We start from the raw sequence: 10,639 nt of genomic DNA on the forward strand, positions 1-10,639 counted from the left end.
ACATCAACGATGAGTCGTTGATCGAGCCCGCAACCGGGCATGTGCCCTGACTGGGCATCGAACCCTGATCGCCTGGATCCTAGGTCGATGCTCAACCGCTGAGCCAAGCCCAGCCGGGCTGAACACAGCATTTTAAACATATTATTTCATTTAATCCTCACCACCGTTCTGTGGGTACAGTATTATTACCTTAATTTTACAGATGGGGAGACCAAGGTTGAGTGAAGCTAACTTTGTCGCTGGTAGCAGTTCGGATCAAGACACACCTCCATGGGTATGGTCCTAACCATTTACATTGTACTGCCTCTGGCGCTCATCCTGGCAACCAGCCTTTCTCTCGAGGGTGTAAGGCTCAGAACTTTACAACTATTGCGTGATATGACTCCTCCATTCAACAGTGAGCCCCTTGATGGCCCTGTGAGGCAAGCAGTGCATGCGAGTATTATTGTTTTTATGGATGAGAAAAATGATGCTTATGAAAGTCAAATGACTTGTCACAAGTCACACAGCCAGTAAGTGGCAGAGTCAGTCATGATTTTAAGGTCTGTTGTCTCTCTATCCAGTGCTCTTTCCCAGTACAGTGTAAAATTCACACAGCCCCTGGCTTTAAACGCACCGCGAAAACACCGCAAGCGGAGTACAGCCGTACGCGACTGCGCATGCGCACACGCCAAGCCCAGCTCTTCGCAGGGCAGTGCCAGCCACGTGTTCCCAGGTGCCAACGCGGAGCCGAGCGCGAAGGCAAGGTACACGTGGACAAGCTCTAGCCAATAAGAACCGGCTCTTGTCGAGTCACGAGACTAGACTTAGAGAACTACACTTCCCACAGCAGCCTGTGCTTGACGCCTTTGCTAGAGGACGTATTTCCGGAAAAGCAGGCTCCGCATAGGCTGTGGAGAGGAAGTGGGCGGTCCTAAGCCACCGGCAGCTAGGCCTGTTTCCTGTAGGATCGGAGGACGCTGCGACTGAGGCAGTGCGTCCCTGGCGTTGTCTGCTGAGCTTTCCCTGGAGTGAGCAGACATGGCGGCGGCTTTTCGGAAGGCAGCGAAGTCCCGACAGCGGGAACACCGAGAGCGAAGCCAGGTAGGACCGCACAGGATTCTCGAGTGCTGGCTCGTGGCACCATGTGCTTCTCGCGCCCCATCCCCCTCTTTGCCTGCAGGTCCCGGTCTTTTCCTGACGTAGATTTTCCATGTATGTAAATGCAAATATATGGTAATGACACTGGCGTGGCTGGGGCGGAGCCTCGCGGCTTGTCGTTCTCTTTGGGAAGGGCACAGGATAATCAGAGCTACCTTGCGAGTTTTCGGTGAGATAATTAAGTGGGGTGGTGTGTGTGTAGAGGGCTTGACCTCTGCGGAAGTTGAGGTCAAAGTTCACACAGCCAGTTATGTGCCCGGCCTGAACTGGCACCCACATCTAAAGGTGCTTAGCTCTGCTCGCTGCAGTGTAGGGGCTGCGACAGAAGAGAACCGGTGTCATAAATGTGGTGTCATCATCGTAGGCTTTTTGTTTATGTCTCACCCTGTAAAGTTGGTGTTTTCCATCCCCATTACACAAATGGGGAAACTGAGGTCCAGAGAGCTAAAGTGACTTGCTCAGTCACAAACACCAAATTCAGGCTGAATAAACAGTTGTAATACTTTTCTGGAGGATGTGTGTGTGTGGAGCTTGAGTAGAAATTCGCTTAATGTATGCAGAATCGGTTTATTCCACTCCTACACGTGCAAGACAAATTATGGAATCACACATCCAATCCAGAAAGGCCCTTAGAGAGGTCTGGTCCAACTTCATCTTACAGATGGGAAAGAGAGGGTGAAGGATGTATCTAATGTGTCACCAACTGATGGTTTGGAATAAGGCCTCTTAACCACACTTCAGTTTTCCTGCTTAATAGCCTTTATTAGACATTTATTGTTTACTTGCAGTGTGCTCTGTGGTGTGCTGGGAGCAATAGTGTAATTTGCCACCTTGTTTGGACCTGTGTGTGGATCTATCTAAAAGTAATAATAGCTAGAAGTGCTTACTGTGTGCCCGAGCCAGAAAAAGTGCAAAGTGCTGTCTCCTCATTATCTCATTTAACTCCCAACGATGTGTGGAAGTGGTACTATTGTAATTTCACATTTGCCGATGGGGAACTAAGGTTCAGATAGGTTAAGTAATTTGCCCAAATTACAGCTATAGTTGGCAAGTGGCAAAGCCAGGAATCAGATCAAGTGTTCTGAATCTAGAGGCTACTAAAAGATGAATAGAGAGGCTACTTTATGTGAGGTGGCACATAAAAAAATGCCAAGTGAGGAATTTGAGTGGAAAGAGTAGAGATGATGATGAGAGAAAGCATCGTGATGAAACTTGTTGGACTTGGAAGGCAATGATGGTAGCTGTCACTTTTGAGCACTGACCATATGTTAGGTACAGCCCAACATGCTGTACAAGGATTATCGCATATAATCAATCCTACAGCATTCCTATGGCGTGGATGTTATCCTCATTTTACAAGTGAGGCATTTGAAACTTAAAGATACTGAATAGTGTGTCCAAAGTCACAGTTGTAAGTAGTTGATTTGGATTAGCAGAGAAGACAGAGGGCTTGCAAGGCTGGTCATGAACAAGACATGGCCATGTCTGCATAGGAATAGAGGGTCTTTGTGGGAGAGGTATGGAGAAAGCCATGCTGGAAAGGTTGGTAAAAACATTGACAAGAACACACCTTATTTGGATAAAGTTTGGACTTTATCCTATAGGTCCTTCACTGAGGCAGTGGGGAGCCATGGAAGATATTCTCTATGGAGGGGGATGTGTAATTATGTGAACTGTTTCAGATGCGGTGCCAAGATTTTTTCTATAATGCCAGTGTATATTCAAGTGGACGTGGCAGCTTTCAAGATTGCTGCCTCGTGGTGTTGCCCTTTTGACCCTTGAGTTTTCTTTCTCCACTCTCTGTCAGTCTTCCTTTGTCTGCTACAATTAAAATAAAAATGATCAGGTGAGGTTTTGGATGTTATTTTAAAATACTGAATTATTTGTTGTATCACTTCAAAGATGAAAGATGAGAAAGGTGACTGTTAAAAATCCCACCAAAATTATTATACAAGTTTAAACAGTAGAGAAGTATATGCATGCAGCTCCTCAAAAGTCAAGATTATTCAGAGCAGGAGAGGATGCAGTCCAGTGGGGAGGGGAAGAGCACAGACTGGCTCCAGATAGAGTGGGTTCTGGTTCTCCTTTGCCACTTACTAGTTCTTTGTTCTTGGGCAAGTCATTCTCTAAACCTGTTCCCCTTTGGAATATTGGTATAACCATTTCTTTGTCTGCTTTACCTACTTTCTATGATTGTTATGGGGATTAAATGTGATCATAAGTAATGAGCATAGCAGATTGCTTTGTAACAGAGTAAGTACTTAATAAATGTGGCCTGTTATGATGATGTAGGCACAAGCATTTAGCACAGATCCTGGTATATATTAGATGCTCAACAAATGGTAGTTTGTAGAAAGATAATAGCAAGATATAATCCTTGTACCTTCTGTGCTCTCCAAGTTCTGTGTCATAGAAAGTATGTTCTGTCATACTTGTTTTTTTCTCATATTTTGTACCAAAGGTATAGTAATAACTGTAAACATATTCTGGGCACCTGCTGTGTGCCAAGCCATGTGCCAGCACTACCTCTTACAGAGGCTCATTTAATCCTCATAATAGCCATGAGAAGTAGGTACTGTTATTCTCATTTTATAGTTAGGAAACAGTAGCTCAGAGAAGTTAAGTGATTTGCCCAAGGTCACAGATTGTTAAGAGGTAAAGCTTGAATTTGAATCCAGTTCTCCAGACTCTAAACTTAGCTCTCTTACCACAGTTGCCTGTTACTATGTTTTCCCTTCATAGTATTTTATAAACCCTTGGATTAAGTCCGTAGTAATTTTAGTACAACTGGCAACTGCTTGCTTAGTGCCGAGTCATTGTTGCCTTTCTCTGTCCTTAATAGGCCAAGAAGCCTACTATGGCAGTGCTTGTGACCTCTCTGGCAGTTCCTCTCATCCTTGGGCAGAGCCCAGTTGGGGGACAGGAGGGAACAGGATATGGTGTTGGCTCCAAGGACATGGATTGACTGGGCACTGCAGAGATACTCATTCCCTTCATGTTGTGAGGAAACGTAATACTGTTTTTTTTCCTTTTGTCTTCTAGCCTGGCTTTCGAAAACATCTGGGCCTGCTGGAGAAAAAGAAAGATTACAAACTTCGTGCAAAGTGAGTTCAGTCTTTCTGGTAGAAATGCTGCCAAGTAAGCTTCCAACCTCCCTGTATTGCAGTCGAATTGACTGGGTGTCCAATGGTATAATTTCCTGCCATTGATAAAATGGCCAAAGCTCTGGCAGTCTGTCATATACTTGTCTGTGACCCTAAACTTCTGTCTTTGTTTAGGCAGAGCATTATTTATTTAACTGTAGCTGCATTGTGAGTTTTTTTTATTATGTTGCTACAGATCGTTTTCTCACAGTGGCTTTGATTTGCCTCTGCCTTGGTGTTTGAGCCAAAAGCTGAGTCTTTTTTGTCTCCTTTTTCTTGAAGTGCAAGATAAAATCTAAAATTCCAGTTGTTGAGTCTCTTACATCACCATGTGTGTGGTGTGGAATGAAGAGATGTGAAAGATGGACTCATGAGACTGAGCGTGGGTGATGATGAATTCTGAAAACATTTGATAAAACAATTATCCCCATTCTTCTTTAGCACTTTATTTGCAAAATACTTTATGATTATTTGTTAGCCATGCATGTCAGCTGAAGTCCTTTTTATGCTCCTGGTACAGATGGTGGGTGATGGATTGCTCTGGGTCCCAGAGTTTTTAAGGCTAATAATACTAACTGAGGGCTGTTACTGGGCCAGAATAAATGAGTACAGTTTTTATACTGATTTATTCCTCTCAGCAACCTTCTGGGGTACTGCTGTTATCCTACCCACTTTACAGATTAAATGGGGATACAGAGTGGTTAACTAACTTACCCAGGACTACTCAGTTGGAAGTTGTGGCGTCAGGGTTTGAACCCAGGGTGTCTGGCTCCGGAGTCCATGATTCTAGTCACTTTGCTATACTGTGCTATATTGCATTGTGTAATTTCTGAATCTTATTTGGTCACTTGGTGCCCAAGCTGGATCACAACCCAGTTTTAATTTGTGCTTTGTTTGGTCTCTCCTTGTAATGATATAAATGGCACTAAGACATATGTGAGGTAGGGGCAGTTAATTTCAGGTAGGACTGGGCTAGAAGAGGACCTATAGAGACAGGAGCTCAGCATCAGTGACACTGGAGTGTGGATTGAATGTAGTCATTGCTTTGGCTTTTATGAGTTTCATTTTCTGTGAATTTTAGGTGCTTGTAAAGTTTGCTTGTTGTGTTTTTTTTTCTTTTCTTTTTCGCTGTGAACCTTGTTTAATCTGCTTTTTAGTGACTACCGGAAAAAGCAAGAATACCTCAGAGCTCTCCGAAAGAAAGCTCTTGAAAAAAATCCAGATGAATTCTACTATAAAATGACTCGAGTTAAACTCCAGGTGGGTGTCCAGTGGATCAGTTGGTGTTTTGAGCCCCAGCTTCATAAGGAAATTAAGGATGGGGGAGGAGATGGAGAGAAAGAATCTTGGCCTTTACTTAGCCTCTCTCTAGTTGATCCAGGTGCTGCTCTTGGCCAGTATCCAAGACAAAACTGCCCTTTTGTGAGCAGCATGCATTTCTGTCTGGGCTCTGAGTTGCCTTATGCCTGGAGCTATTCTGCGAGTGGATGACTGGAGGTGCTAAATTGACTGTGCACCTCGAGGGCCTAGTGCATGGAATTGCCATTGCATAAGGCTTTTGGTTGTCTTTGTTCCAACCTTGAACTATGTCAACAACTTGGAAATGACTTTAAATCTAATAGGGAATGTATCTTTTAAATCTAAATTTTAGGATGGAGTTCATGTTATTCAGGAGACTAAGGAAGAAGTAACTCCAGAACAGCTGAAACTGATGAGAACTCAGGATGTCAAATACATAGAAATGAAGAGGGTTGCAGAAGCTAAGGTAACAACTGAAAACTCATTGTTCTGATGTATTTTTGTTGGTTAAGAAGAGAAATATAAGTCCTTCAATCTAAAGTTATACGTTGATTTCTTCTGGCACTTACAGTCTTGAAGTATGCGTAATTGGGAAAGTGATTTAGAAGCATGGTGGAGTAGAAAGAGTTTAATGTGGGGAATGAAACAGACTTAATTGAATTCTGGCTCTGCCGTTTATTAGCCCCAAGATTATGGACAAATTTACCTCTATGAAGCTCTTTCCTCATTTCTCTCTCATAGGATTGTTGTAAGGATTAAATGAGTGTTGGATTATGCCAAGCCTGACGTGGTTGGTGCTTGGTAAATTTTACTGGTCCTTTCCTTTAAAAGAATGAAGTATTTTCTTTGCTGGTTGGTGATAATAATTTGGAATGGTTTAAACTTTTGCAAATATAAGAACCCAATATAAAATAAGATTATATTCTGTATTCTAGAAAATTGAAAGACTAAAATCAGAGCTCCATCTGCTGGATTTCCAGGGGAAGCAACAGAATAAGCATGTGTTCTTTTTTGACACTAAAAAGGAAGGTATGAAATGTTTGAAGGTTCCTGGGACATTCTAGCATATTTGTCTGTGTTGTTTGGTGTTAGAGACAGTGCCTTAAGGATTGTCTTGACTTTCAGTTGAACGGTTTGATATTGCAACTCACCTGCGAACAGCCCCGGAATTAGTGGACAGAGTCTTTAATAGACCCACGATAGAGACCTTGCAGAAAGAGAAAGTGAAAGGAGTTACTCATCAGACTCTACTTAAGGTAATTTACTCCATTTTTCTTTGGGTCTGAATTTAGGGGGATCTAGATTCCTTTTTTTGCCACCAAATTTAATATAATTATTTGTGGAAAACTCATCAAGTTCCCTTAGAAAAGTGGAAGGAGGGTTTGAGGATGGGGATGGGAGTGGAGCAGAGTTCCTTGGTTTCTAAGATTGGAGGACAAGTAGCATAGTGGTCAGGAGTGTAGGTTTCAGCCTTTGATCTGAATTTGAATCCGAGCTCTGACCCTGGGCTTTGTGCTTTTGTTGTTGTTGTTGTTAATTCTCACCCAAGGATATTTGTGCCATTGCTTTTTATTTTTGTATTTTTAAAATATGTTTTTATTGATTTCAGAGAGAGGAAGGGAGAGGGAGAAAGAGACAGAAACGTCAATGATGAGAGAATCATTGATTGGCTGCTCCTGCACACCCCCTACTGGGGATCGAGCCCACAGCCCGGGCATATGCTCCACCAGGAAGCGAACTGTGACCTTCTGGTTCATAGTCAATGCTCAGCCACTGAGCCACACCATCTGGGCTCCATTGCTTTTTGGAGAGAGTGGAAGGGAGTGGGGGGGGAGGGAGGGAGAGAGATACATAGAAAAACATCGATGTGAGAGAGACTCATTGATTGGTTGCCTCCCCCCGCCCCACTGGGGCCAGGGGATGAACCTACAGCCCAGGTGCATGCCCTTGACCAGGAATTGAACCTGCAACCCTTTGGTCACACCGGCCAGGGCTGGGCTTTGTACTTTTAATGCTTGGAACAGGTGCCAAACAGTTTTAAAATACAGGGAAAGGGGGGGCATTAAAAATTAAGGGTTTGGGTATACTTTGATACTGAATCTTTAGCATGGATCCATGTATCAAAAAGTCTTCGTATTATGCATTTGCTGTATGAGAATTTTGTATTGCCTTTTCCTTATGGTGTTTTCCATCACTGTAACTGGGTTTGTGCAGAAGACATGCTTTTTCTCAAAGCCTTCTGGAGTTGAACTCTCACTTCTGACTGAATCATTTAAAAAAAATGCTGTCAATGTGTTTCAGTCAGACAGCTGTTATGTTTTGATTTGAATCATTTACACCGCATCAGCTTTGCTTCCAATGTTTAATTTCACAGCAGTTTCTCTAGCTCAGAGGCAGCTAAACTTGCTTTAGTAATATAAATACCCCTAATTAGTTTGACTATATTGGGTAATCCCATAAATTTGACAGTCTGTGCAATAAAGTGAAAACAAAAGCTGTCTGAAACCACTGCTGTGAGACTGTGCTAGAATTAGGGAATTGTTTAAGTCTGGGGCCCAGTAATATTCCCCTCTATGCAGATAACACTTCCAGCGAGGAGCCTGCTGACTAGTGTTCTCGTGATAACCCTGTTTGCCAATTAGTTGTATTTTCAATTAGCTGTGTCACTGATGCTCTTCAAGTATTGTGATGGTCCCTAAGGAGATGAGTGTACCAAGTTCCTGTGTAGGATAGTTCACTAAAATACTTTTTGAGAAATTGGGAAAGTTTGGATCTTGCCGTTTTTGTGTAGTAGTGTTGTTTCTTTTAATGTTGTGTTTAAAGCAAAATTTTTTTTATTAAGAGACTGCTGGTGGGTGGATTGCAAAGGAATGTTCAGTCTGTAAGTTGGAGGGGGGTGGGCAGTCCATGAATGGGCTTTAGGAAGTCTCTGGACACCCTCTTCACACACTGAAATTTTGAGCAAATAGGTATGTTTGTGTGTACAAACTTAGATCATCTAGCTGTGCCTCTCTCAGCTGGGGTTCCAGAGCGAATAAGCCTTACAAATTTGTACACACACAAGTACATTCATTTCAAGAAATAATCCAAAACTCTCGTCAGTTTCTCAGAGGCTTACAATTCCCCCAAGTGGAAGGGCCTCTGGTCTCTAAGGCGTTGTCAGCACTGAGAATTCTCCAGTCAACTTCGCCGACAAACTGTCCACTCTCTGGGCTGCGGTTCTCAGGCACCAGCACACTGCTTGGTGCCCTTCTCTTTTTCTCTACTCACTTTGTGTAGGGTTTCTGGTACTGGTTCATTTCTGCATCACCTTAGGTAACCGGACGCTCACAGAAAGGTTGAAGCAGCTTAGTGTAGTAGCAGCGGACAGATTCCCGAGGCCTATGAGGCTCGGGACAGTCCTGACTCTGCTCCAGGTGAACCATGTGTCCTGGGCAAGTCTCCAAGGTTCTGTTCAGCTCTAGAATGTGATGTTCCTGAAATGGACAACTTTATAGTATTGATTGTGGAGTTAGAAGGGGGTTGGTAAAACCATTTGTGCATTGGGGCCTAAGTGTGTTAAGAAACGGTTTCTAACTCATTTTTTATCCTGTTAAGTGTGTTTTATTGAAAATGTGTGTTTCCTCTGCAGCGGATAGCTAAAGAAAGGCAGAAGCAGTATAACTGCCTGACACAGCGGATTGAACGAGAGAAGAAATTGTTCGTTATTGCACAGAAAATTCAAACCCGCAAAGACCTTCTGGTGAGGAGAGAGCCTTAGGCCTTCATTTTTTTTCCCCTTGTGAAGGTCTTAACTGAGACTGATTTCAGCTGTGTGTAAATCAACCCCAGTGAAAATGTCTGCTCCTCAGGGGCAGTGGTTTGAGCCAGTGTCTGTTACTCTGACAGTGTTGAAATGTGCCTTGATTAAGAAGGTAATAAGAAGCTTATTAGTCAGTGCTTTGGAACAGCAAAGGGTAGGATCAGGTAGCATATGAACTTTATAGCTTATGAGCAGCTATCTTTAACATTTAAACAGGTTAACAAAACAGTGCGTGCCTCTCATTGGTGTTTAAAAATAGGCAACATTGTGTAGATAAATAACAGAGCTGAGGAATATATGATGCCCCTTTCATATTATGATTCCTCTAAATGTCAAATTCTTTAGCTTTGCAGATCATTTAGTTGTGCCTTTTTCAACTGTGGTACTTGAGAGAATAAGCCTTACCTTCACCTCCACCCCCAAATGATTTGAGTACCTTCTCCGTTTTCTCAAGAACCTCTGCACACTAGTGCCATTGCAGATGCCTGGGGGGCCGGGGGGTGTTGATTCGTGTATCCTGGGGGTGCCTTAGGGCCGATGGGCTTGTCTCTCCTGCCCTTTGAGAAGGACAGAATTAGGGGTTTCCTAATAGGTAGTTTATGAACTTTCCTGTTTTACAAAACCCTCTCCTACTATTTACTGGTAACCTTTTTACTTTTTATAGGATAAAACTCGGAAAGTGAAGGTGAAGAAAGAAACGGTGAACTCCCCAGCTATTTATAAATTTCAGAGTCGTCGGAAACGTTGAAGTGTTATAGATAATACTCGTCATTCCGCATGAGAAAAGAATTGTGTTATTTTCCCCCAGTAATTTCAAATTCCACTATTGTAAAGGACATGTGTTCTTGTTTGTAATTATAATTTATTGTGGATCTGACATTTGATATAAACAACATTAATGCCTCTTACTGTTTCTCCTTATTGTTTCGGGGTTGTGAAAGTAGACTTATTTTTATATACTTTTTAAAAAATTATGAAAGTTATATAATCTCATTACAGCAAGTTTGGGAAATAATAGAGTTCATTCCTAATCCCAGTGCTTATTCAAGAGCAACAAATAGCTGTTGCACACTTACAGTGCTGGGAGCTAGGCCAGTGGAGGCGAACCATGTGAGCATTCTGGCTTATCTCCTCCATACAACAGACACCTGATTTTGTGTGTGTTTTTGTGTATCGTAGTTGTAATTATAGTAAACAATTTTATAGTTTAGTTTTCTTCACTTAAAAATCATTTGCTCTTATCCCTTCGTTACAT

The 10,639-nt window shown here is 42.6% G+C and overlaps 1 protein-coding gene across 1 annotated transcript; it reads left to right on the top strand.

The window, feature by feature from the left end:
* Nucleotides 1–947: 947 nt before the first annotated feature.
* On the top strand, nt 948–10,292 carry UTP11 (UTP11 small subunit processome component). The gene is made up of 8 exons (XM_016218753.2): nt 948–1,083; nt 4,183–4,244; nt 5,441–5,543; nt 5,935–6,048; nt 6,518–6,611; nt 6,708–6,838; nt 9,214–9,324; nt 10,049–10,292. Exons 1-8 carry the CDS (start codon nt 1,021–1,023, stop codon nt 10,130–10,132), a joined length of 762 nt encoding a protein of 253 aa, XP_016074239.1. The 5' UTR covers nt 948–1,020; the 3' UTR covers nt 10,133–10,292.
* The last annotated feature ends 347 nt before the right edge of the window (nt 10,293–10,639 follow it).

The sequence above is a fragment of the Miniopterus natalensis genome, chromosome 9 (assembly GCF_054644295.1).
Source record: "Miniopterus natalensis isolate mMinNat1 chromosome 9, mMinNat1.hap1, whole genome shotgun sequence".
NCBI lineage: Eukaryota > Metazoa > Chordata > Mammalia > Chiroptera > Miniopteridae > Miniopterus > Miniopterus natalensis.